Here is a 26845-nt window from a genome sequence, read left to right on the forward strand (position 1 = left end):
ATCCTCCTGCCTCAGCCTCCCAGAGTGCTGGGATTACTGGTGTGCCTGGCAAATACAGTCTTTATTCCTTATGTCATCTGAGTTAGGTTTTCTGCTACTTCAATCAAAAGCCTTTTTGGGGGGGGGGCTGTGTGGCTGAGAACAGGGCTCACTGTGTAGTTCAGGTTGGCTTTGAACTTGAGGCAATCCTCCTGCCTCAGCCTCCCAAGCGCTGGGATTACATGGGTGTACCACTATGCTGGGCCTAGCCTTCTTCCTAATATATCAGTTTCATGATTTCTGTAATAAGCCACAAATGCATATCATCTCTACTCAAAAGAGTCCATCTGTTTCACTGCCATCACCCTTATCCTGACATAGTAAAGACAACCTCAGAGCCAGTCTGCGGCCGTCTGCATGGAAGGGCATTTTGCCCCATGCTGAACTCAATTAATTTTAAGGAGACACTCCAGATTTGAGCTGCTCTGTGATCAGGAGACCTGGGACAAGTTATTTCCTCACTTTGGGTTTCCAGTCTCCACGTCTGCAGAGGGAAGCAGGGGCTGGGCTCTGGGGACTACTGTGCATCAGGTGGCGGTGACACCTCCTCTGGCATCCAGGTCCCTGCCTTGAGCCAATTCAGCAAGCTGGGGTGGGGCCTGGCCACCTGCACTTTTACTGAGCATCCTACCTTTCTCTACAAGATTCAGATGTGGTATCCAGTCCCATGGACCATACTCCCTGGGTGCCCAGGGCTCTAATCCTCAGGACACTGCCTTTGTAGCACAGCACAGTTCCAAAAGGAATGAAGATTTTTACTTTTTAAAAACTACTCATTTTAGCTCAGTAGTTCCCCCGCCTGCCTCGCAAGTGCAAAGACCAGAGTTCGATCCCCGGTACCAAAAAAAAAAAAAACAAACCAAAAAACAAACTATTGATTTTAAGGCTTCTAGTAAAAGCAAAGCAAAAATTTCCTCTCCTTTCAAGCTAATGCCAAAGAAAGTACATTAGCCTCTGAAGATCTCAATCCCAACACCTTTTCTTCCTTTCCTTTGCTCAGGTGAAGATTTACGGGTTTGGTATAACTGCTCTCCACCATCTGGGGACTTGTCCTTTGCACGACAAACCCATCATATCACTCCTCAGCCCTTGTATAAGGAACAGAATGGTCAGTTCCTCCAGGTGCCAAGAGAAACCTCTCTTCCTATAGCCTAATTTGTTTCCCTTTTCCCACTGCTTGCTAGGAAGCTCAGAGCTATGCTGATGGCAACCTCGAGGCAAATGTCTCTTCCTCAGGTCCCAGATTCATCTTCCCCAATCTGCAATATTGTTTTTGTTTTTGTTGGTACCAGGGATCGAACTCGGGTCCTTGAGCTTGCGGGGCAGGTGGCAGAACCACTGAGCTAAATCCCCAGGCCTCTGCAATATTGTTGAGAGGTTTGGAAATGGTATCTGGGTAAGTTCTGAACTAGGTACCTCACATTTAGCAAGCCCACACCAAACGGGAGCTATTATCATTTCTTAGGTTTCCTGATTTCTCTTTTACTCTGTTTGTAACTTTCTGGTCGTAGATGTTCTATTGTATCCTGCCTCAATGGATTGTGAGTCTTGGGAGGAGGTAGGTAGTGGAACAGGGTAGCAGCATTAGACTCAGGGCTCTCTGTCTTATATTCCTTCCCATAGGTTCCTAGTTAGAGAATCAAGTCGAACAACCTGAGAAGGTGGACTTTTATTTCTTCCTAAGAAACAAAAAAACAAACACATTGACTTGGATTTCCTTCCCTCTTCTTACTGTCTACCTTAAAGAAGTAACCATTGTAAAGATCCTCAAGGTAGATGGGCAGGTAGTGGGTCACTTGGATCCACTATGGAGGGAAAAGATGCTGCATACACGAAGGTCAGAAAGAGTGGCTCAGGGATCACTGTGGCTTAGTCAATCCTGGGCTGCTAGGGTTGTGATCCATCTTCAGTGCAGGACAGAAGTTCCTGGGCTCTTTCTGGAGCCTTCACAGTTCAGTCTTGACCTTGTGCATTAAATCCTTTTGGTCAATTTTGTCCAGGTCCTGGTACCATCGGTTGTAAGCCAGCAAGGCTACATTCTTGGCAGCTACGGCCATCACCTCCACGGAGCTGGCTGCCCACTCCAGGGCGTTGAGGTAGAAGAGTTGGTCATGGAGCGCGAACTTAGGGAGCGTGGTGTGGGAGCCGTACAGGGGGTGGGCCTGCCACTCGGCTGTCTGCACTGAGTAATAGGAACGGAAGAGGGTCTTCAGCTGGGTCCGAAGGAGGGGCCCGGGGGACTGCACTCGCCAGACAGCTGCTTCCTGAGGCTGCTTCCGCCGGAAGCTGGCTGAGATGTTGACAGGGCAGATGTTGTCCAGAGTGCAGAAGAAGCTGGGGAAATCTGTGGTAAGGATGTTGGCGAAAGGGAAGAGTTTAGGGTCGGGGAAGCCAAAGTAAGAAGAGTTGAGATAGCCATGGACCAGGGAGATGACCGTGGGCTGGAAAGAGCCCTGGATATCATCGATGGGAGGGGTGAAGCCTTTAAAGGTGAAGTTGCTGCTGCTGTTGTCCAGATGCAGGGGAGTGGCGATAACCACGATGTCGTAGAAGTCAGAGCCGCTGCCCACTTCACTCTCATACTCCACTTGGTACAGGGGCTTTCCTTCTGGAAGGAGAGAGAGAGAACGAAGGCCAACTTTTTCCCGAGCTTCTACCCACTCATCTCCCATTTGGGGCCTGGCATTGGGCACACAGTGAGACCCTGGTGGCGGAATGGCTGGGCGGTCCAGATGGCAGCCCTTGTCTCCGCACACTGGTGTGGCCTGCAGAAGCTAGGAGTCAGGAGACCCAGCTTCTTCCCCTGGTTCTGCTGCTGACTGGATGGGGGTGGGGCTGCTTGGGCAAGGATATCACTCAAGCTCCTCACTGAGCAAAAGAACAAGGCTGGAGCCACGTAAGACTGCTTTCTGGCTCTGGTATTTGAATAGGGGCAACAGCACCCTCTAGTGTCATGGGTCTCCCAGTGCCTTTTCCTTTCCTTTTGTTTACTGGGGACAGAACCCAGGGACAGAAACCCACTTACTTATTTTCTTAACCTTTTGTTTTTTGAGACAGGATCTTACTATGTAGTTTGGGCTGGCCTTGAACTCGCAGCGATCCTCCTGCCTCAGCTTACAGATGTGTGCCACCACACCTGGCTTATTTAACTCTTGAGATACAGTTTCGCTAAGCTGACTAGGTTAGACTTACAGTTGTGTCCCCTGCTTCAGCCTCCCCAGCAGCTGGGATTACAACTGTGGCCAGTATGCCTGGCCTCCTACTGCTCTTTTGAAGAACTCCCCAGCAGAGTACAGCCCAGGATTAAGGTACAGAGGCCCTCTGTCCACTCACCTGTATTGTGCAAGGTCACAGAGGTCACTGTGGCGTGGATCACATTGGCCTTGGTGAGCTTCAGCAAGCCGGAACACACCAGCTTGTTACCCCCTTCCACTGCCCACAGGCTTCCTTGAGCCCCGGCCAGGGACATGGCGCCTAGACAACGCAGGAAATGTGGCTGGTGGGTTCCCAGAGCCTCTGGGCAGGAGGGCCAGAGAGCCCAGTGCTATTCTTCCTGGGCTTTCCTGCCATGGCAAGATTCTTCCCAACCGTGGGCACAGGGAGGCAACAGACACACCAACACAACCATGGTCACAAGCTAGTAAGTGAAAACGTGCTGCATAGTGAAAAAGCCAGCTCTGAAAGACACAGTGTGTGATTCTGTTTTTACAGGACACTCCAAATGGGCAAATTCACAGAAACAGGGAGATACGCTTTTGTCTAGGGCTGGAGGCTGGGGGTGCTGGGGAGGTGATGGTTAAATTAAGGGATGGAGTTTCTTCTGGGGTGATGAAAATGTGTGCATTATATCTCAGTACAAATATGTTATGAAGGACACACAAGATTCTCGAAGAGTGAGCGGGGAAGCCACAGCAGGAGGATACTGAGGTAGGGCCTGAGGGCTGTGAAGGTACCAAAGGAACAATTCCCTGGGCAGATGGGCAGTGCATGCCAATATAAACCTTTTCATTCATTTGCTCAGTGCACTGGTGCCTAGCCAGGTGCAGGTACTGTTCTGAGTGCTGCGAGGTATCGGTGGACAAGAGCATGAGTCCCGCCCCTGCAGGTCCGTGTTCTCCGCACTTGGAGCCTGTGCAGGGGAAGGAGGGCCACACCCACACCCACCCATCTCAGTAATGGGTTGGGAAGGTGAGATGCACTAACCAAAGTGTCGCCTCATGTTTATGCAGCATAAGGGATTCATGGGCCATCAGGAGTGGTGGACACGTGCTGGACCTGTGTTCTGACCTTTGCCTCCACTGCCTGTGAGGTGGGGCAAATACGATCCTCCTAACTTGGAGGACTGGTGCCAGGATCAAACAAGATGGGAAAACAAAGTGCTGAGTCAATGTCAGTGGTGACTACTGGAGAAGTGTGAGGTTCTTAAGGGGACCCCAGCTCACTGTGGGCGTTGCATGCAGGAGAAGGGCAGGTGGGCAGGCCGAGGGCTGGACACTCACCAGCGAAGGCGGGCATCACTGCCGACTGGCCGTAGCTGGCCCGAAGGACAGCAGAGACGACATCGTCGATAAAGCGCTGTGTGACGCCCACCTGGAGCAGGGACTCGGCCACAGAGCGCTGGGTCATGTTGACGAAGGCAGACTCTCCCAGTGAGTACAGCAGCTCCTCCACTCCCGAGAAGGCATAACCATGGGCTTGGTACTTATAGATCCTAAGAGACACATAGGGCGCAGTCCCTGTGCAGAAAGGCTTTTTGGCTGACTTCCTGCCACCAGAGGTCCCTGTGGGCTTCAGAGCCCACCAGTGATTTTCCAGCTCCTCTACATATGGAGGGGTGGCAGAGGGAGCTGGTTATGTTTCCCCCGGCCTGTTCTCTGGCTGTGGTGGACCTGTTCTTCTCAGAGGGACAACCTGGAGATAAGGACAAGTACTCCAGAAGCCCACTAGTCCTGGCTTCATACCATGGTTTGGCTAAAGGTAACTGTATCACCTCCAAGCCACTCCCTGCTGGGCACAGTTCAAAGCCCTTTCACTCAAGTGGAACTGCTTGTCTGTGGGCCCGGCCTACGTCTGCTGAAACCTCCCCAGAAGTGCCAGGTTCTCCACTGGCTTCCAGTCTTCCTAGTCTCTTCTGGGACCACAGTGGACTCCACGGCAGCAGCTTCCCACCAGGGAGGACAGCAGCTGTCCTCCCCTGGCTCCACCTGAGAGGCCTCCCACTCGCTCCCCAGCTCACATCTTGTCCCTCCACCACTGACCCAACCCAAGGACTGGCATGGACTGGATCTATCTGCTGGTAGATTTCAGGACTAGCTGGCCTTGGAAATGCTGCCCATTCTGGTGCTGCTTTGTAAACATGCTGAGTTTGGTTTTCTCTGGAACACCAGACAGAAGCATCCAGAGGACAGAAATGTGGGTCTGAAACTTACAACTGGAAGTTCTGTCCCACAGCAGGGAGAAGTCATCACTGTAGATGTGCATAAAACTGACAAGGGAGAAAAGCATAAGAAAGAGAAAGGAGGGGCAAAGATATAAGCTTCGAGGGCTCCTTGGAGACTATAAAGAAGAAGTGCCACACAGCATAGAGTGGGGAGGGACCCATGGGGCCACTCTTAGGTACTTGAGAGTGAACAATGGGAGATGATGATGGGGCCAGGGGGGCAGCTTTTTGCCTGTGAGCTGGAAGCAGGGAGAGCCCGCTGGTTGCTGGGCATGTGAGTGCAGGGTGGCACAGACCCCTTATACTCCATATCTGGAGAAGACAGGGAGGGAGCTGGCACCTGAGGAGGAAAGTGGTGAAGACAGGACTTAGTTCTAGATGGAAGAACCAGGGACAGCAAAGTTTGCAAATGGGTGGCCCAGGCTGCACATGGCCTATAGGCGTGTTTCATTTAGCCTACACCAAGGCTTGGTTGCTAACAGGGAAGAGCTGGGAGATCTCACGTATGACAGCTTCCAGAAACCCTGGATGACGTGGCCACATGGGGTGGCATCCTCACACAGCTGGCCACAGGGGCTGTGGTGCCCTGGCTGCCTGCCACTGATGGCCTTGTCCTTCAGGTCACCCCACGTCCTGCAGCTCCCTGATCCCTTCCATCCTCAGGGTGCTGCTTCCCTCATGTGCATCCTGCTTTGGACTTTCAGGTGACTGAATTTCAACCTGTGCTTTAATCAGCTTAGTGGAGGGAAAGAATGACAGCGAGTGAAATGATGGCAGAGGTACCAGCCTTCCCCATGTGGAGCCCTTCCTCAGGCTGGGGGTTGCTCTGAGCCCAGGCTCAATTGTGCTAGGCCCCTACAGCCACTGAGTAACTTCTTTTTATGACTGACAGCAGTGGAGCAGGTTTCTTCCCCAGCTCTCCTCTTCTCTCCCGGGCAATGCCCTCCCTCAGCTCTGCCCAGCCCTACCTCATGAACTTTTCCATGACCTCCTCCACCCACATCTGCAGCCTCAGGAAGCTGATGCCGTAGTGCCACCAGAGGCGGAAGAGGTTCAGCAGGTACCAGTCGGTCTCCTCCAGCACGAAATGCTCCCCGCCGAAGATGGCGCTCCTGCCCACCACCTCGCGCCGCTGCCTCAGCCCTGTGGAGACCAGGAGCTCCTCAGGTCCCCTTCATAAAGTCCCCCAAGGGGGGCCCAGCAGTGCTTAAGCTTAAATTCAATGCCTTCTTTGGCTCAAAGAAATGGGAATGCTGTGGTTTGTCTATTCTGGGTGTCTATAAATAAGACCCGAACACACTGGGAAAATGTTTCCCCTTCCTAGCCAATAAGATGATGCAAATGAAAACAAGGTGCCACTTTTGTTTTTTTTTTTCCAACTGGGATTCTCTTGGCCATGAGGGAGGGAAATTCTGATCTCATCCCAGAAAGCGCAAGGGCTCTTGCTCTGAGGTGGGGTCCTGGACACCAAGAGTGCTGGAAGTAGCCATGGCTTGCTCCAGAGGACCAGCACTGTATAACTTACACAGCATCGGACTAAAATACATGCTTATAGCCATGATTTATTTCTTTCCCACCTGTACACACTATCTCACTGTTTTGTCACCTTGACAACATACTGTACCTTGGAGAGAGTACTCTCTATCTGGGTACAAAGGACTTTCCCCTTTGGCTGCTAAACAGTCTACCCTGTACTTACACAACTCTGTATTTAACCCCAGGCCCCAGGAAGGGGGTAGATGGGGTATTTTCTGACATTTGCTATGACAAACAAAGCTGCAGTGAGCAAATGTGGATGTCTGTCACTTTGCACATCACAAAGCCACCTGTGGGATCACTTCTGATGACTGGAATTCCTGCATCAAACAGCATGTTCATTTGTGGCTTTGACAGATGCTGCTGAGTTTGAGTCCCAGCTCTCACTCATGGCTGTGTGATTTTGGCTGAGGTATCTAAGTTCTCTGAGCCTCAGTTTCCTTAGGAGGAGACCTAACACCCACCTTGCAGGCTGGGAGGGAGGATTTGAAGTAATCCTCCTACACCTACAATAATTCCAGGTTCCTGGCAGGCACCAGCATGTGGACACTGATCTGATCATGATAATCAAGAGGCAGTAAATTGAGAGGGAAATAAACTGGCCTGGGGGGCTCAAACCTCAGTTCTAATCCCGGCTCTGCAACTAACTCACTGTGTAACCTCAGGCAAGTTCCTTCCCCTCTCTGGTCTCAGCTGCTCCATCTGTAAAATGAGGAGATTGGGCTACATGACCATCCAGCCTCAAAGGTCTGGGCAGTCTGGGAAGGGCCTGGAGCTACTGCCAGACCTGGACACTGGGCACTGGAGCCCCAGGGCGGGCACTTACCCAGCAGCTTGACGAAGTCTTGCATGTGCAGGCTCAGGGAATGGAAGGAGGCTGCCCCACTCTCATAGTGCTGCCTGTTGACGGAGATGGTGGCCAGGCGGCCGCCCACAGTCCCCTTCTCGTACACATCAATCTGCACCCGGGGTCCAAAGTGCTGCTGCAGGAAATGGGCCACAGCGGAGCCTCCAATCCCGGCCCCAACCACCGCTGTCAGCAGGCCCGCGGCGGAAGCAGAAAGGAAAGCACAGGGGTGAGAGATCACAGTTAAATCTTTCCATCTGCCCTGCTGATAGCTCTCCAGTGTCCAGCTTCAGAGGCATTAACATTTCAAAAAGGAAATTCAGTCTCGGTTTTCAGTAGAGCTATGAATAACAAGCAAAGGCCAACCTGAAAACTGCTACCTACAATCACCAACATTTTATTTTATTTTATTTATTTATTTATTTATTTATTTTTAAATCCTCATGGCTTTTCTCAGATGTTCTGTATTTCTGACTTCTCCAAACTGGAGTCACTAACATTTTAGAAAGGAAAATACGGGCTGGGGATTTAGCTCAGTGGTTCCACTGCCTGCCACACAAGCACAAGGTCCTGAGTTCGATCCCTGGTACAAAAAAAGGGAAAATACACTGTAGCAGCAAAAGAGCAGGAAAGAATCTTAAAATCCTTTAACGAGAATAAATTTGGTTTCACACAAAACTTACTATATTGTCCCTATTTTTTTTTCCTGGCACTGGGGATCAAACTCAGGACCTTGTGCTTGCCAGGGGGGGGCGTGGTGCCACTGAGCTACATCCCCAGCCCATATTGTTTCTATTTTTATTTCACTATGAACTGGTAAAAATGGTTACTGAACAGTTAGTTCTGTTTGATGGATCAGTGTCTGGAAACCACTCCTTAATCCAAGGATTAGTAACCTAGATCTGTCAGCCAAATCCAAGCAGAAGCATGTATTTGAAAAAAAAAAAAAATTTATTGCTACTTGTTGGGGGGGGCGGTGCACCAGGGTCTCCCTGTGTTGCCCCAGCTGGTCTTGAACTCCTGGGCTCAGGTCATCCTCCCAGGTGCTGGGATTGCAGCTCTGTGCTCTGTAGCCACTGTGCCTGGCTAAAGTTCTTTAGACCACAGCCATACTCTTTCACTTATTGGTCATGGTTACTTTCCTGCTAGGCAGAGTTGTGTGTTGTAACACAATCTGTAATGGCCCCTAACACCTCAAGTATTTACTCTCTGGTCCTTTACAGAAAAGCTTTCTGGCCCTGGGTCTAAGTGCCACCTACCACCTGCCACTTGAATCATTCCTCTGTCTGTGCCAAGGCTGGAACACACCCTAGGGGGAGCTGTTTGTCACTTATAGGAGCCCAGTTTGGACTCTTGTTACAGTTTCTATTTGTTGATGTCTTTTTTGTTGACTTATTCACTGTCTTTACCATACCTCCTGCATTCCTGTTATTTGCAAACTTGGTTCATATGCTATCAGTATTCTCTTCCCAGTCACTGATAAAAACATTTCACTGGACAGAGCTCAGAGATACTACTATGCTAGGAATCACTGTATAGACAAATACTCATTAATTAGTCCCATGAAGCTGGGCATGGTGGCATAACACCTATAGTTCAAGCACTCTGGAGGCTGAGGTAGGAGGACTACCACAAGTTTGAGGACAGCATGGGCTACACAGTGAGTTTAAGGCCAACCTGAACTATGTAGCCAAGACCCCTTCTCAAAAAAATAAAAAATCAGGGGCAGTGAATGTAGCTTAGTGGCACAGCACCTGCCTGGCAAGTGCGAGGCCCTGAGTTTGATTTCTGGTACCAAAAATAAAACAAATAAAAAACAACCCCCCCCCAGCAAATCAGCTTTGCAGCTATTACCTGCCCCACAATTTTGTCCAACATCTATCTGAAACATCACTTCCCTCTCATCTGATAGTCCAGTAACCCCACCCCAAATGCAAATAGGATAAGTGTGATATCATTTGTTCTTCCTGGACCCACACTTGACCCTATGACTACCAGCTCCAGTCAAGAAGTGGCAGGAGGGGGCCAGGGATTTAGCTTAGTGGTGCCGCCTGTCTGCCTGCCTAGCAAGTACAAAGTCCCAAGTTTGATCCCTGGAACCAAAAAAAAAAAAAAAAAAAAAGAAAAAGAAAAAGGAAAAAAAAAGAAGCGCAGGAGCCACTACCTCAGCCTCCATCTACCTATTTCACTTCCTGTTGACCCTCCCCCCCAACACTCCACCTTTTTGTCTGCCTGGTCCTGTCTTACTGTGCACCTGTGTGCCTTTGTCTTCATACTCGGGCGTGGCCTGAGCAGCTCCCCTCACGAGGAATGTCCTCTCTGTGACCCATGTCTCCCTGACTCCTAAAGCCCTCGCCTGCCACCTTTAGCTCAGCTTAGCCAGCTCAGGTGAGTCAGATGTCTCTCCAGTGTATTCATGAAGAGCACTGTGCTTACCTGGCCTGGCCCTTGCCACACCATATTCAAATGGTCAGTTTAAGGAGAGAAGAGAGAGGAGAGAGAGAGGAGACAGAGGGGCGAGGGGAGAGAGAGGAAGCAGGGTCACCATGTCCACAGATGTTGGCACACAGCAGAGTTTATGAGTATTTGTTGCATGTTGAAAGAATGACCATCTCTGCCTTCTCAGTGTTTGCAAAGCCACTAACAAGCATGCCCTTAGCCTTTTCCTAACAACTCTGCTACCCTCTCCTCCATTTGCAAGCAGAGTCCAAAACTACCCATTTATGTTTCTCAAGAGAAACAGACATTTCAAGACCTAGAGGCCGCCTTTCCCTCTGGGAAAGCAGAAGACATCACCTCTTTACACTCAGCATTGACACCCACTCTGAATTAGGGTAAGAAGAGCTGGAGCTCAAAGAGGAACCAAACGGCTCTGTCCCAGACAGCCCGTGGGCAGACTCACGCACCATCAGCCATGAGGACCTGTGACAAAGTGCAATGACAGAGCTCCAGGGAGGCCTGAGGAAGCAATGGATTTGGCCTAGGCGGAAGTGGGGACAGGCTTCACAGAGAAAACAACACCTGGTCAGGACCTCAGTGGGCAACTGGCTGTGCCAGTAAGAGGAACTGCATGTGCTCAGGGCAGCACATGGAACTGTACGGTGGACTCAAAGGCACCATTCCAGGTGCCACTCCTGGTTCTGTTCAGACCAGACCCAAGGATTATGCCAGCCTACCAGGAAGCTCCTCGTTGTCCCTCTGGGTAGAGTCCAAACCACCAAGGACAGACAGCCTTGCTGGAGGGCTGAAGAAAATCAGGAAAGCTAAGGGGCAGTTTGGCATCGCATGTGTCCTCCTCTGGATGACTCAGCATGAGGTGTACAGGTCAGCTGGAATGAGGCGGCAGTAAGCGCCACACTGCCAGACAGGTCTGCTAGAGGGAGGCCCTGCCCTTTTCCCAAAGGTCAGTGGGAAGTGTCCTACCCTACTGCCTACCCCCAGGAGGAAGGAGAGTATTCCACACCCCTGGACACTTCTCCATCCTTCTAATCCTGGCTCAAAACTCACCTTCTCCAGGAGGCCTTCTCTGCCTACTCCAGCCCTCAGGACTGTCTCTCCCATGAACTCTCAGTCCCAAACTAATTTCTGGCATGCTATAGCCTGTCTTAGCCCCTTATGGCTGGCCATGGTTTTGTAGCACAATCAGCTTCAGCACTGCACTGGCTCTGACAAGTCTGTGGTCTCCCATGACATGTCCCACATGGCACGTCCCAAGGCACTCCTGCCAAGGGGGGCAGGTGGAGGGCAGCCTAGGAGAGCTGGGACTCTGTCTTTCACATTGGAAACCCAGCTTCTCTGCTTGTGTGAAGTTTGTTTGTAAGGGACTTCAAAATCTTTGTGTCATGAAGGGTTAAAATGATATTAAGAGCAGGAAAAAAAGCAACTGTGAGCAAACAGCTCTTGTTAATGACAAGCATGAAGTATTTAGCGATTTATTCTGAAACGCATCAAATGTAAAAGGACTCATGGATGGCCACAAGGATGTCACAGCTTTGTGATAAAGCAAGTAGAACAGCAGTGAAGGGGAGCATCTAGTTATGGGGATGATCACTGTAAAATTCTTTCAAATTTGCTGTATGCTTGAAAGTTTTTCAAAATAAAATACTAGAAAAAATCACACAAATAATAAAGAAATTATGATAGCTCTTAAGTTTCCCACTTGGGCTGGGGATGTAGCTCAGTGGTACAGCGTTTGCCTAGCATGTGTGGGGCCCTTGGTTCACACCTCAAAAGTCTCTAACAGACCTACTGATGAGTCTCAGAGGCTTAGAAGTTACTCCCAGGAAGCCCTCCCAGAGCAGGCCAAGCCTAGGGGAGGCACCCTTCCTCGGAACACGGACTGCCTCAGGCCTACAGTGAACTCGGTGTATAGAAGTCTCTGCTCCAAGCAGTAAGTGGAGCCCTAGGCCCCTCAGACGGCCAACAGACCTTTGCGAATACCATTGCCCAGCTCCTGTTCTCTGCCATCCGAGCGCACCTGGCAAAGAGCTAAGTCCACCGCTAGATGCTCTGTGACCCAGCACCTTCCTGAGAGCAGTGGCCAGTCCTGCCCAGCCAGGTGTCTTCAGTCCCAGGTGGCCCTCCTCCAATACCCATGCCACCCTCCCCATCAACACCTTCCCTATGGGGTCCCCTTCCTCGCCCAGTTCCACCCCTCGCCTCGGTCTCTCCTCCACCCAGCTCCTCTCCCGAACACTCGTATTTCACCCAATTGCCCTCCCTGACCTCAGACAGCTGCTGCTGGCTGCGAACCCTTTTCCCGCTCAGCCCTCCCCGGCTCAGCCCCCCACCTAGTCCTTCCCGCACCAATTTTGCTGGGCCGGGCGTCTCCGCCTGTAGCGGCTGTGGCGAGGAGCGTGGCCAGCGCGACGAGGAGCTGGTCAGAGCGGGTCATGGCGGGCAGCGATCCGGGCAGCGCGCTGGGTCTCCCAAGCTCCCAGGTTGGCGCTCTGCTCCCCTCCCCGCCCTGGCGCCTCACAGGCCGTTCCGCCTTCCAGGACGGTCGTGACCTCTCATTGGCAGAACAGCGGTCCCTCACCAGTACAAAGCCCTCATTAGTTATATCTCTCCCCGGGAGGACCCTATCATTGGCAGCTTATCCGTCCCGCCTCCCGGATGCGGGCTCCTCATTGGCTGGCTCCTTCTGCTCCGGCGCAGGTATGTGCGCCTTCGGATCTCAGCATCAGGACCCAGTCTCAGCTGGCGGAAGATGGATGGAGAAAAAACTAGTTCAGCCTCAGAGACTTACTAGCTCTGTGATGTGCCTTTTCTGTGCTCCTTTTGTTTTCACTTTTATAAAACGGACAGCATAACCCCTGCTGTACCCTTCCAGATGGTAAAGACGATCACGTCAGGTAATGGATGTGAAACCCCGAGGAGTTACGCGTCTGCAAGGGCTGGGAAGTGCTGACCAAGCCGGGGGGCGGGGTGACTAGACGCTATCCTCTGCATCTGCTGAAACAAGACCATATGCTTTGGATACTGAGGTTTTCACCTGTGTTTGCAGTTTGTATATAATTTGTATCTCTGCCTTTTACCGCTTAAAAAAAAAAAAGGGAAGAATTTGATTCACTCTTTTCAGAGAGGAGAAACGATAAGGATATCTTGCCATTTTCATCTTCTAAGAAAACAAGAACAGTGTGGTCAGTACCATACTGTTAAGGACAGATATCCCTTGGCAGAGGAGTAAAGTTAGGGTGAGTTTCAGAATAAGGAGACTCTAGTCATTCAGAATATGGCCAAGAGAAGAAAACTGAAGGCATTCAGAGAATGGTAAATGAATTTATAGCTAGGTTCTAAGTCAGCTTTATGAGTCTTACTAGGTCTAAACTGGATCACTAATAAAGTTGTGGCTGAATTGACACTTTCCTTTTTCTTTTGTGGCGCTGGAGGGATTGACCACACTGAGCTAAATCTCCAGCTCCCTTATTTGAGTCATTTATTTTGCCCACAAATCTGAACTTTGGGTAGAGCTCAGTGAGATCAGCGCATCTGTCCCATGTGGTGTCACCGAGGCTGATCCACTGGGGGTGGATCTAATTTCATGGTGGCTGTTAGGATGGTGCTGGCTCAGCTGAAAGCTGACAGAGCCCTCATTCCACTATACACACTACGTAAGCTTGTTCTTGGCATGATAGTCAGGTTCCAAGGGTGAGCTGTTTAAGATAGGTGAGGTTGTTTTTAAGGTTTTGGTCCAGAAATGGACAGTGTCATTTCTATTGGATTCTACTCATCAAGCAATCATAAAGCTCCAAGGACATTCAAGAATAGATATAACCCCTACCTCTCAATGTGTCAAGAAACTCTGGAATTATGTTTTAAAACTACCACAGTGAACTTGAGAGCACTGACAAAGTTTTAATGGATAGGAACAAATATATTGATTGCCTGGTGCTGGGAATGGGGGAAACAATGGATTATGGAACCAGGGCCTACAGACAGGCCTTGAAGAATGAAGAAAATTCAAAGGCAAATCTCAGGAAAGGACAGCTCCAAAGAGGGTCATTTAGCCAGGAAGCTGAATATATGGGAGCCAATTAAGAAGAGGAAAAGACAAGCTCAGGTAGTCAGAAGCTGGGAAGAACACCGGGAAACTGAAGGTCAGATTGAGGCCAGATGCGAGCAATCTGCTTAGGAGGATGGTCAGCAGAAGTGCAGTAAAGTATGTAAGACAACTAAATTAAAAAGCGAACACAAAGAAGAAAATAAACCAAGAGGTAGAGACTTCCACATGGAAGCAGGGTATAGAAAACATACACAGAATGAATGCACTTTGCTGTGTTAAGATCTTAAGGCACTTTTTTTTTTTTTTTTTGGTACCGGGGATCGAACTCAGGACCTTGTGGTTTCAAGGCAGGCGCTGACACCACTGAGCTAAATCCCCGGCCCTTAAGGCACTTTTCCTGAGCACCCCCATGGGTGACCAGCAGTCAACGAAGTATACTTCTTGAACCAGGCAGACAAAGCCTCTAAACACATGAACTGGGGCTGGTGGCTGTGGATCAGGGGTACAGCATTTTCCTAGTGTGAGAAGCCCTGGGTTTGATCCCCAGAACCACAAATGAAAAAATACCACTTGGACTGCAGTTATTTCAATTTGGGTTTTATTACATTTCTGAATATTACATTTCATCCTTAGTTTTCCTTATTTGCCTTTTGCTGTAGTGTTTTAAGAACCTCTGTTCATTCATATTTTTTGTCATGAATTAGCACCAAATATAAAACTTATCAGTGCCAAAATGATTCCTTTATGACAGTAAAGTCAATGAAAGATTTGTAGAATCTCAGTACTAATAGTACACCAAAATCCCCCCTTCAAGTGAGGAAAAGTTTCCTTATGTCACCTACAAGCTAATGTCTTCCCACTTTATATATATAAAGATGAAGATAAGAGCATGAGCATAATTTTCTTTCTTGCTTCTTCAGTCTAAAAATATGTTGCTTTGGGCTGGGGATTTAGTTCAGTGGTGCCGCCACCTGCCTTGCAAGTACAAGGTCCCAAGTTCGATCCCTGGTAGTGCCCCCCCCCCCCCCATGTTGGTTTAGTAACAACCTTGGGCCCGGGGATTTAGTTCAGTGGTTCCACCACCTGCTTTGCAAGCACAAGGTCCCAAGTTTGATCCCCAGTACCAAAAAAAAAAAAGCTGTCTTTTTTGTTGTTGTTGTTAAAAGAAAACAAAAAATAAGAACTGGAAGGAAAATAAGCCACTGCGAATGACTAGCTTACAATATTTAAAAAATAATCACCCTTTAGGGAGTCTTCCTCTTTCCATACACTTTAGGCAGCTATAAAAATGCAGAAAAAAATAAAAATAAATATGAAGGCCTACTGTAGTAGGCAATTTACACATTTCACTTAATCCTCACAGTATCATGAGAGAATTATCATTTTATAAACAAACTCAGAAGAGTGAAATGACTGTTGACCAAAGTTACACAGGTGACAGAGCTGAAATTTATTTACAAATCTATGCCTAACAAGCCTTATCTCTATTATACTGCTCTGGCTCCCTGAAGCCCTCCAATTTGACATTTTTACTATTACAGCTTTATCTTCTAGTTCTAAACACACACTTTAAGTTTGCAAAATTACTGAATAACAAAAGAACCTAAAAATTATTCTCAATCTACTTGCAAAAACAGGAGGTAAAAAACTCTTTAGGTAATCAGAACATTTCATACATAAAATTATGGCTAATTCCAGTTCATTGATATGATTGCTAGTGATCCTCAAACCCACATGGCTAATTGGCTCCTTTTCTTATTGTCACCATCTGGCAATATGACAGGAATTAAGGCAAAAAAGGACTAATTCCTAATGTAAATTTGATTATTCATTAAATTTACAGTATGCATTTAGAGGAATTCCAAAAAAATCTTTTGGTTCCATTTTAAGAGTGCATGTTTCCTTGTCCATGTCCCCCCACCCCTGCTCTATACACTGAGTTATACCATCCCCAGTCTCCATGTGCTTTTTGAAAATCTGATGGAGACGGTAATATTTAGAGGATGGCTTTATTGTTACATGTCTGTGTAGTATATTTATCTCTACTGTCGAAGAGGATAACTAACCACTCCAAAATATGACTGTAGGAGACCAGTTTATAGTTCAGGAGGCCATATAAGACTCAACTATCTGGCCCTTCTTTGAGTCTCACATGCATACATATATAATAATGAAGTATGTTTTTTCTCCATCTTATGTCAGTTTAATTCACAGCGTAGTCAAGGAAACTTAGAAGGGTGAAAGGAAGCCAGTTTTGCTTCCCTATAGGGTTTTGGAGTTCCAGAGGAAGTGGACTTTGTGGCAATGAATTTACACTGTACATCCAACAACTAATTGTCTGCTGGGGACATATTTGCATGAATATTAATCTTAAATTATTGAACATAATGTCTACGTGTTCCATATTAAAATTATTATTGAGATTTTCTCCTTTGAGTCCAGTCCTAAATAGAGTAAATACTCATAACTCAGAAGAAACAGAAAGGATAGAATTAGATTAAGGCCTCTTCTAAAATTAAAATATCTCCAAGACTTCTAACATCTGACTGATGTATTATTCATTCACTTAGTCATTTCTTGGACACAGCTTTTACACAACACTAGCTACAAAGACTGAAAAAGATACACAGGTCTACTATGTTCAGGAGGTTAATGCATAAAAGAGGAACTAGATGTTTACACAAATGTAAGTTTTGATGGATATAAATCCTAGGAAATAAAGTGACAGGGCTAGAGAAATAACTCAGGAGCACAGCATGCTTAAGACCCTGGGTTTGATTCCAAGCACCACAAAAATGAAAAAATAAAGGTTGTCAGTGTAAGAGAGGTAGTGATTTGTGAGTACCAATTAAACAAACACACAAAACCCAAAACATAGAGAACTGAATGAAATGAGAAACTGTGGAAACCTAATGTTTTTGTCCAGATCACCGTCCTTTCATAATCCAATTAAGTATAGTATTCCAAAGCAAATTTGACAAAAGTGTAGTCAGGGCAGGTGGAACGAGCAGCTGTAGATAATTACCTATACAGACTCATTTGAGTCATTAGCTGTGGGTGCTGTTTCAGTGTGCCCGAAATTATGATATATTTAGAAAGGCTGAAAATAATTCTCTGCTGAAAAGGGAGGTATCTCAAATTGCTTGATGCTCTCTGGTTCCAAGTCTAGCCTGACCTTTCTGCCCTTCCAATTGGAGCTGGAAAGGGGTGAGTATGGAATAATGATGTGAGTACAAAGCCTAGCAGGTACCACAAAGGATGGTTAAATGAAAAATAATAAAACAAGAAAGGAAGTCCTGAAAATCCACGTATATAAAAATCAACCCACGTGATCTAAATTTTTATATAAGTGTAAAGCTTTATCATCTAAGTACCCACATGTTGACTCAATCTCTACTGTCTTTTTCCACAAATACATGATATTGTACTAATTTCAATGATTAGCTGAAGAAACATAGTTAAGAGAATTTTGGATTCAAAGTCAATCAGAGTACCAATTTAAAAATAATTTTTGTAAACATATTTTGATAAAGGCCATAGGAACATTTGTCTCATTGTTCAAATGCCTGATGGTAAAGACTTCTGATGAGACCAAACGGGTCACATAAAATCAACAGAAATATCTTAGAAATAAAGCCAATATGACTATATCCAAAACATCACATGAAGTACCTCATGTACAATACAAACCTAGGTTAATAAATAAAGGAAACACAGGTGACTGCACCCTGGGAGAATATTCTGTTCCTGTTGGTCTGTTCATAGTCTCTTCTGAGACTCCACTGCCACTTCCACCTGGGCAAGTCTAATGGTGCGGCCATGAAGTTTGTAGCCATCTTGCCTTACTAACGCCACAGTGCCAGGCTGCACCCCAACGCCAGCTGGCACATGACAGATGAGTTCATGCTCATGGGGATCGTATTTGTCACCAATGGGTGCCATCTTCTCCAGACCATGCTTGGCAAATACACTTTTCAGCTTTGCTTCCAGAAGTGACAACCCTCGGAAGACTTTCTCCAGAGTGAGCTTCTGGTCCCCAGCCTTTGTTTCTTCGGAAATACACTCAGTAGTCTTCTCCAAAATGTCTGCCACCTCCACCAAGTCCTTACAAAAACTTTGGATTCCTACAGAGAAACCAGACACTTATGTTTATGAGGAAATCACTCTGCCTTTAGGGGTGAAATCTGCAGCAGGCCCAAATACATGGTTAGTATACTTTACCCTGGCACTCCAGAAAGTGGGAAGGCTGTCACACAGGGATCATCGCTCCTTACCACCCCAACCCGAATGATGAGTCAGTCTCTTTCAGAAGGTATATATGACCAGGAACCCTTCTGGGAAATGGGGTAAAGGTTTGAATCCATGAACTAGGTTAAGCTTACCTACAATAAGCTAAAAAGTCTGCCCTTTTAAAATTACTACTTTTCTGCTTCTTGTATTTTTGTTGCTATTCACCTTTAGTATTAAGTTATGAACATTTAAACATTCTTGCCTGTGTCACTTGTGCCAAAGCCCCATTTTCAACAGGGACAGGGTATTATCAATTCATGGGAGGTAGGAGGGGGTGGCAATACAAAAGGCAACACTATGTTAAGGTTGTCAAAGGGTGGTTTATTCTTGAGGACTGGCTAATATAGCAGGAAGGTAAGATACTTTTAGATGTGCTATCTCTCAACTACTTTGCTATGAAGTTGCTAGAGATAGATCACAAAACTTTTCAGAATCACATGAAATGTTACAAGATAAAAGTAAGCTCCGTTATTAAGAAATCCCATTCTTTCCAGTTCTGCAACTTGATTATTCTTACATAGAAGAGAGTAAGAAGTTCCATCATTAGAAATGTTTATGATACAATACTTGGTGGGGGTTTGTGAGGGGCAAGGACTTTGTTAATCTCAGGGACAAGTTTAAGGCCCTGTGCCAAAATAGGTGGCACCTTAACCATACTCAAAGGTAAGAAGGGTCAGCCGTAGGTAAGCAGTAAGGTACGACAGAGGAAAGATCTTTGAAGACTTACTGCCTCAATGGGAAAGAAGGACTCAAGGAGAAGGAAGAATTCTACCTTTAACTGCCAGGCACCAATAGATCTTGTAGGGCTTCTTGGGGAAAACATGTGTGGAAGTCTGATTCTTATCAGCTGAGTAATAGCACATATAATGGATTGGGGGCTATGACAAATAGGGTCAGAAGGAAACACCAGGAAAGCCAACTGAAGTAATCTACATTGGTTATGGTTTAGCCTGATGTGAGAGTGAAACCAGAAGGCATTTCTAGAAAATAAGCCTTGCTAACAGAATTTTGGTGGTTTTACTCTTTTTTTTTCTTTCATGGTGCTGGGGATCAAACCCATCCCCATGTGCTAGGCAAGTGCTCTGCACTGAGCTATACCTACAAACCTTCTAAAAGAATTTTAAAAGCGGCAAGTTTCTGAGCTGTACACTGCCAAGGTACAGAGACCTTGCTTCTAGTCAGTGAAGTCTGTGAATATGGTTAAACAGAAGCTTACATTTTCTTGTCTGTTAGATGAGGACTCAAGTTCCTGATTCTGTTCTAATTACTGTATTATGTTAACAGATTGATGATGATCACATAACCCGTTAGAAAACTGACCAGTAAGTTATATTATGAGGGGTCGGGGATTTAGCACTGTGCCTGCCTTGTAAGCGCAAGGTCCTGAGTTCGATCCCTGGTACCAAAAAAAAAAGTTATGGAGACAAAACTATCCTTGGAAGGTCAGAGATATCATGCTATATCCTGTAGAAATATTCTACTAGCTGTATGTGGTGGTGCACGCCTATAATCCCCCAGCTGGAGGGCTGAGGCAGGAGGATTACAAATTCAAGCCCAACCTGGGCAATTTAGGTACTAGGTGAGAACCAGGTCAAAATAGAAAATAAAAAAGGGCTGGGGAGGCAGCTCAGTGTAAAGGCTCTGAGATCAATCCCAACACCAGAAAAAACAACAACAAACAATTACTTTCCTTCTACCTCCATACTCACCTAGTAACTTTTAATTTTTAAGTACTTCTGGCCACTGGGAGGAAAACCTAAGCAAATGACTTAGGTGGCATCTTTTGCTATAAGTTAGTAAGTCAGATTAACTATCAAATTCTTTTGAATTTAACATGGATTTGTTCCTGGGAATTTTACTACTTTTTAAGTAAACTGACATAAGCTAGTTCTAATTCAAAGCTCAACTCTTAATAAAAAAGTCTACCTACACTCTCCCCTCAAGCAGGAGTTATAGCAAAAGTCTCTCCCTGTTATTATAGCCAGCCTGTTTGGTAGAGATTCCCACTGCTCAGAGGGCAGCAATTTTTTCCTGTAAAAGGCCATACAGTAAATATTTTAGACTTTGTGGGACAAGAGGCAAAATAATGGGTCTTATAGAGGTGACTATATAACAAAAGAGAAAACAAGTTTCAACGAATTTTAAAGGATGAAATTCAAAACTACAGACTAGCTGGTGGCAGGCTACAGTTTGCTAAGTCCTGCTGTAAAGTTAGAAATAAGAGATTAAAACTTGGTTGAAGTATCAGGAACACAATTTGTGGCTTAGTACTGCATTGACACTAAAAGCATGAGGTATAAAGCACTGAGCAAACAGCAGAGGCTATGCCAAAGCAATGAAATGGGACAGGACAGAAGTGAAGAGCATAACAAATTTGTGCACAAGGTAATTCTGTGCACAAATAGCAGATCAAATCCAGGTAACAGGAAGGAAAGTGATACAGGGACTGGACAAGGCAACATCAAGGGGATTCTCAAACACTTTCATTCTATGTATGATGCCAGAAAGCACAATATTCCATATGAAATTCAAAGTATAGCAAGTAAACACAGATTTGCTCCCTGCTCCCGAATCCTGGTTATTCAATTAACACTTTCTCAGAAACTTCTGGAACCAGATATGGTATGGTTAGGGTAAAAGTTCTGAAAAACTATTAAATTTCTTCCATGAAAAAATACATGGGGTACAGGACAGCCTTTTAAGTTATCTGATTCTGTGATCTGAGCTGAGCTTTCATCTTCAAGCTACTTTATAACTCACCAAGTTGTAGACTGAATCTGATTATTGACAATAAAGCAAAGGATTCTTGTCTATAGCTGTGAAAATCATCTGGTGGAGATATTGTTGATTTTTGTCCTATGGATATAGACCAATCTTGCTTCCATTAAGCAAATTTCAGCATTCCTAACTACCCTTCTGCTTGCTCTTTAGATTTTCCTGAGTGTCTTAATGTTTCACATTAATTAGCTAAACAGAATTGTTCGTATAAGCACTAGAATGTTTGAACTGTAGTAAATGTACATGCTTAGAAAGTAAAGGTTTGGTTAAAAGAAAATCCAACATTATTTTAGCAAATGGTTAAGTGACACTGTTCCTGCTAAGTGGCACAGAAAGCCTAAGGGAATGGAAGGGTAGGAGAGGGATCCATTAAGGACTCAGATATATTTTTACCATGTTCAGTTGGCAAATCTGCTAAGTATGTACCCTTTGATTGAAATATATTTTATTATGAATAAATGTCTCACCAAATATCTTGGCATCTTCCACACATCTCTGGGTTCGTCTCCTGATGTTTTCACAATCAGCTACAGCTCTCTGATATCTCAGCTGAACATCAAAAGCAAAATCAAAAGGATTAGAAAACAAATGCTTCTCTTTTTTACTTTTCTAAATAAATTTCACCTCTGTGCTATGTTTTTGTTTGTTTTTTGGTACTGGGGATTAAACTTGGGACACCTTGCGCTTGTGAGGCAGGCGTGTGCTGTGTTTTTATAAAACAAACTACAAATTGTAAAAATCTTACATTAACTACTCCAAATCCCCAGTCAAAGCAGGAACTTACTCTAGGAGCTCTGGTAAGTAGTCATTTAGCCTGGTAGCTTGAACATAATAATTTTCCAGCTCATTATCTTGAGAAAAAGTTTTCTGTCTCACATTTGCCTAACACCACTAACCTCCAACTTTCTTTCACTGACTTAGCCCTAGAACTGAGATTAAGTTTTACAAGTATGTCATCTATTTGTGCTTATTTTAGCCCTTTTCACCTGCATTCTTAGAATTCCTGATTCCCTCAATTGGTCTCATAAGACATGCTTTCAAGCCTCCATATCATGCTAAGTAAGGTCAGACTTTGGGATTACTCTGGTTTATCTATGCATCTCCTGCAAGGAGTGTCAACCCGAGACAGTATAGTATGCCACATGTGGTCTGCTCAGCAGAGTACAATGGTCACTGACCTCACAAATTCAACTGACATTTATTGACTGTCTACTACCTGTAAGGCACTGTACCTCCTTAAAATTGCCAAAATGTCAGATGTATAACTGCTGTGACACAACAGGAAACTAAAAAGAGATAACTGTCCGTAGCCAGTTATAGTTAATTAATAATAGCCAGTTAATTAATAGTTAATTACTACTGATTCTTTTTTGCCCAGAGCAAACCTCATTTTTAAGTGGATATAAAAATTTTACTTGGTGGGCCAGGGATTTAGCTCAGTGGCACTGCGCCTGCCTTGCAAGCACAAGGTTCTGAGTTTGATCTCTGCTACCAGGAAAACTTTTTTTTTTTACTTGGTTATTTAAGTCACAGAAAGAAAGTGAAGAATAGATAATATGAAATCTACTCACTGTTAAATCCTGGACTTCTTTCTCTAGTTTAACAGCTTTTAACTTTAAGGCTCGTTCAGCAAGAGAGGGCCCAAGCTCATCAGGAGGGTCCTCAGAACCGCAATCCTCACCTGCAGTTCTCTGGGTGGCAGTGCTAAATGGGTGCAGCCATCCCCTAAAGCAGGTGTGAGGTGGTACATGAAGAATAAATGCCATTATAAAAAGGCAAAACAACAAAATTTAGAGACCAGAAAGTTCCCCATAGTGAATCTCTAGAGACTGTTTTGAGTCACAGTGATAAATAAACACTATAAAGTCCTTACTAAGTAATGTGTACTGTTTAACCAGCATCCTCTTTTTATTTCACAGTACATGAGCTAATCACTACTGTTTTTAAAGAGCTTTTAAAAAATAATTTTATTGATATGTAATTCTCAGCCATATAATTAATCATTTAAGTGTACAATTCAAAAGTATTTAGGATATTCAGTTGGGCAAGCATCAGAATTTTAGAACATCTTTATCACCACAAGAAAAAGCTTATAACTACTAGAAGTTGTTTTCCATTTGTACCCAAATCTTGTGCTCTGAGAAAGCCAAACATATTTTTTGTCTTCTATAGATTTGCCTTGTATGGATGTTTAACATAAATGAGGTCATATATGTGGTCATTTGGGAGTATTCTGGTTTGTGTTTAAGGTTCATCCATGTAACTGCATTTGTCAGTAATTGGTTATTTTTATTGCTAGGTAATATTTCATTGTGTGGATATGCCATTTTATCCATCTGTCAGCTGATAGACATTTGGGTTGTTTCCATTTTTTTGCTATTATGAATAGCTGTTACTCATAACATGAGATAAGTGCTATTATCATCTCTATTTTACTGACGAAGAAACTGAAGCCGAGAGGCTGAAGGCTTAATGACTTGTTCAAGATCACACAGGTAAGCTGGATAAAGTGGTGTGTGCTTACAGTTTCAGCAACTGGGGAGGGGGACATGAGAGGATCATGAGGCTACCTGGGCAACATAGCAAGACCCTGTCTCTAAAAAAGCAAACAAATCACAGGCCACAGAGCTAGCATTCTGTTGAGACAGAACACTGAGCATCAGACAGTAGAAATATCCACAAATGAGTACACAAAAGTCACCAAAGAGGAAACCAAGACTAATTCCCAGAACCAAAGGGGCAATACCAGAAGTGAAAATTCAAAACCACAGTTATAGTTTGGTTCTACCCTTCATCTTACAGAAGGAGAAAATTAGTTCTAGTAAAGGGAATTAAGCAGTGTTCTAAGCTTTCTTGACCACAATTTATAATGCTTTCAGGGAGGAGAACCTGCACTGAGAAAGAAATTCTGAGTTGGGAACTCACCTATTTGTAAAATGAAGTCAATGAAATACTTATAAAATACTGTATATTACAGCCTCTGGGCTGTAATATGTGACTAAAACTGATCCTGTATTCAACCAGTCATGTAATCTAGAATTTGCATAGGTAGTGAAATTAGCTAAGGCTTGGACATAACCGGACATAAGTCCTTAAATAACAAAGTGCTTTAGTTATCTTTCAGGAAGTATCTCCAGAATCCATTCAAAGTCAGTTTGAAACTGGATTTTCAGGAATGGACATGTGCAGAAGCCAGCTGGTCCAGTTAATGACCTTCTGATGTCATAAGCTCAAAATCTTCCGCATAGATCATAACTCCTTCCTGAAAAGGAACATGTGACCTGTGAGGAGGCATAATGATTACGCTTGTACAAAAGAACCCTAAAACTTCCCTTTCTCACTAATCAAGCAGCATCTCCCATTCTCCTTTTCTATAAATTCCTCTATTACCAACCAATGGGGGAGGATTGATTTGAGGAATCTACTCCTGACCTCCCTACCAGCTGATCTTATAATAAAGTTTGCTCTTTTCTCCACTTGATCTTAGCCAAAAGGCCGAGAAGCGATGAATTTGTTCTTTTCTTAAAAACTGGTGTGCCACAGTACTGGCTTCTATGCATGTAGGGCACAAAGGCCTTGGTTGATTTCACTAAAATGTTGGACATTTTACAAAGGAAGAAATTTAGAGTAGGGGCTAGTTTATAACAGATCTTTCACTATGACAGTTCCAACTCCTAGTTTAACAAAGTTTCTATTAACACTTGTTGATCTTGGTAATTTGATTTCTGGTAAAATTATCAAGAAACTTAATCTGTGGATATAGGAGCTCTTTAAAACAAATAGTTTATTTATATGAACAGGCATATAATTGTGGTCACTAAGGTGACGTCTGGGTAAAGAGTTTGTGTTAAGAAAGAGGAAGAACATGCTGGGCAGAGCGAAGAGCTAGTTTATAGGTCTGGACAAGAAAACTTATCTCCCTGACTTTGCAGGTTGGTCTTGAATTCAATTATTATGATGTGCTGTTCTGAATTTTTGGTTCAAAAAGTATGGTCAACAAAGATCTGTGGTAAATTACACATGGTGAAATATCTTATTCCCCATAAAAAACCACATTTATCCAACTAAAAGCAGGTCAAAATACCTCAGGGCCAGTTTGAGAAGAAAATGGCTAGACCTCAGATTATGAAAGAAGTTGGAGTGGATCCCAATTCCTATTCCTTCAGAACAGGACTGGGAGGAATCTTTCAAGAAGGAACTATTTTTCTTTAGATCACCAACAAACTCTACATCATCAACAAACTGCCAGAAAACTTGAAATAAAACTCTCCCCTGCTCCCATTTAAATTTTCACTTTGGTGTTAGGACAGGGTGTTGAATCAGGTGTGTTAATATAAAAAGGTTGACAAATAGTTATGCAAATTTCCGGGATTTCCCTGCAGCAAAATTTACATCCAGAGTTCCGACCCTATTGCATATTCACCCAATTTTATTCTTTTCCAGGAACAGCCTCTGACAATAATCAACATCACTCAATGAAAGCGCTGTTTCTAGAGCCCTGCCTAGTTTCCACTTCGGGGTCTACCAGTTCCTGAGAATTTATGTCTGGAAAAGTTACTCAATTTTTTTAGACCTCAGTTTCTTCAATTATTAAATGGAAAATAATTCTGCAGTAGGTCAAAGATCTAATAAAAGTCAAAGGCAGCAAATGAAATTTCACAGTATCTCTAAAGCGGATCAAAGGGCTGTTGGGGGAAAAGCGGTCCAATGCTCTCTTTAACCAACAGGTAAAATGATGACGGGGGAAGGGGAATGGGCTGGCCTAAGGTCACATGGAGTCAGGGCAAGAGCCCAAACACAACCACGGACACCACTGAAGAGAAGGGCCCGAGAGAGAGGTACATCTGCAATTCAGTCGAGGCACTTCTCACCTTCCAGGACATGACCTCGGGCCCACGCATCTCCTTCAGTTTGGGAAACAGGTGCGCCTCAGTTTCCCTCTCCGTAAAATGGGGCAGTCAATGCCGGGTCAAAGAGGCCGAAAGGTTTGGCGCGTCTTTTTGGCCTTCGCCAAATTAACTCTCACCTTCACCCCACAGCCTTCCTTCATAGCCTTAAGGTCTCTGACCCCTCCCGCATCGCTTACCTGCCCTCAGACGAGGTACTGGAAGCCAGTAGGCGCTGTAACAGCCGCCGGACCGCCCACAGCGACCGCGCGGCCATGTTCCAGACCTGAGAGGACCGATGCAGCGCAAGCGCACTCACTCCAAATGAAGAGCTGTTCTCGCTTAAAAACCACGCCTCCCGGCAGCCTTTGCAAGCGTTTCCTCTCGGGATTTTCGAACAGGAACGCTGCACTTCCGGTTTTTAGGTACCCTGCTCTGTTCCTCGGGAGAAAACGCTTCTGGTTCTTAGCGTGGTGGGGACACTTCTTAACTACGAGGCTCGATGCTAGGCGCGGGATTCGTGG

At 45.3% G+C, this 26845-nt stretch overlaps 2 protein-coding genes across 3 annotated transcripts; both read right to left on the minus strand.

The window, feature by feature from the left end:
* Nucleotides 1-1689: 1689 nt before the first annotated feature.
* On the minus strand, nucleotides 1690-12848 carry Pcyox1l (prenylcysteine oxidase 1 like). 2 transcript variants are annotated; one of them, XM_087180610.1, is made up of 7 exons: nucleotides 12669-12845; nucleotides 7842-8048; nucleotides 6448-6622; nucleotides 5940-5954; nucleotides 4539-4804; nucleotides 3373-3513; nucleotides 1696-2647 (listed from the first exon to the last, which is right to left on the minus strand). In XM_087180610.1, exons 1-7 carry the CDS (start codon nucleotides 12754-12756, stop codon nucleotides 1986-1988), a joined length of 1554 nt encoding a protein of 517 aa, XP_087036736.1. In that variant the 5' UTR covers nucleotides 12757-12845; the 3' UTR covers nucleotides 1696-1985. The 2 variants fall into 2 exon arrangements, with proteins under 2 accessions (XP_004854447.1, XP_087036736.1); XM_004854390.3 differs by lacking the exon at nucleotides 5940-5954 and having other exon boundaries at nucleotides 1690-2647; nucleotides 4539-4750; nucleotides 12669-12848.
* Nucleotides 12849-14948: 2100 nt separating this feature from the next.
* On the minus strand, nucleotides 14949-26687 carry Grpel2 (GrpE like 2, mitochondrial). The gene is made up of 4 exons (XM_004854389.4): nucleotides 26522-26687; nucleotides 23007-23160; nucleotides 21903-21984; nucleotides 14949-18491 (listed from the first exon to the last, which is right to left on the minus strand). The coding sequence occupies exons 1-4, from the start codon at nucleotides 26596-26598 to the stop codon at nucleotides 18127-18129; spliced, it is 678 nt and encodes a 225-aa protein (XP_004854446.1). The 5' UTR covers nucleotides 26599-26687; the 3' UTR covers nucleotides 14949-18126.
* Nucleotides 26688-26845: the final 158 nt, after the last annotated feature.

Source organism: Heterocephalus glaber, unplaced genomic scaffold, assembly GCF_053883595.1.
Source record: "Heterocephalus glaber isolate CG9 unplaced genomic scaffold, H.glaber_assembly_v1.0 deba00001463, whole genome shotgun sequence".
Lineage (NCBI taxonomy): Eukaryota > Metazoa > Chordata > Mammalia > Rodentia > Bathyergidae > Heterocephalus > Heterocephalus glaber.

What these genes read in the sequence shown, in the direction of transcription:
- Pcyox1l (XM_087180610.1), bottom strand. Translation starts at nt 12,756, where the DNA reads ATGACCCGCTCTGACCAGCTCCTCGTCGCGCTGGCCACGCTCCTCGCC. An exon ending in CGCCCGGCCCAGCAAAATTG is followed by an intron (nt 8,049 to 12,668) that starts GTGCGGGAAGGA and finishes GCCTGCTGACAG; the next exon opens with CGGTGGTTGGGGCCGGGATT. An exon ending in AGTGATGCCCGCCTTCGCTG is followed by an intron (nt 3,514 to 4,538) that starts GTGAGTGTCCAG and finishes TGCGTTGTCTAG; the next exon opens with GCGCCATGTCCCTGGCCGGG.
- Grpel2 (XM_004854389.4), bottom strand. Translation starts at nt 26,598, where the DNA reads ATGGCCGCGCGGTCGCTGTGGGCGGTCCGGCGGCTGTTACAGCGCCTA. An exon ending in AAGAAGTCCAGGATTTAACA is followed by an intron (nt 21,985 to 23,006) that starts GTGAGTAGATTT and finishes TTTGATGTTCAG; the next exon opens with CTGAGATATCAGAGAGCTGT. An exon ending in GGAAGATGCCAAGATATTTG is followed by an intron (nt 18,492 to 21,902) that starts GTGAGACATTTA and finishes GTTTCTCTGTAG; the next exon opens with GAATCCAAAGTTTTTGTAAG.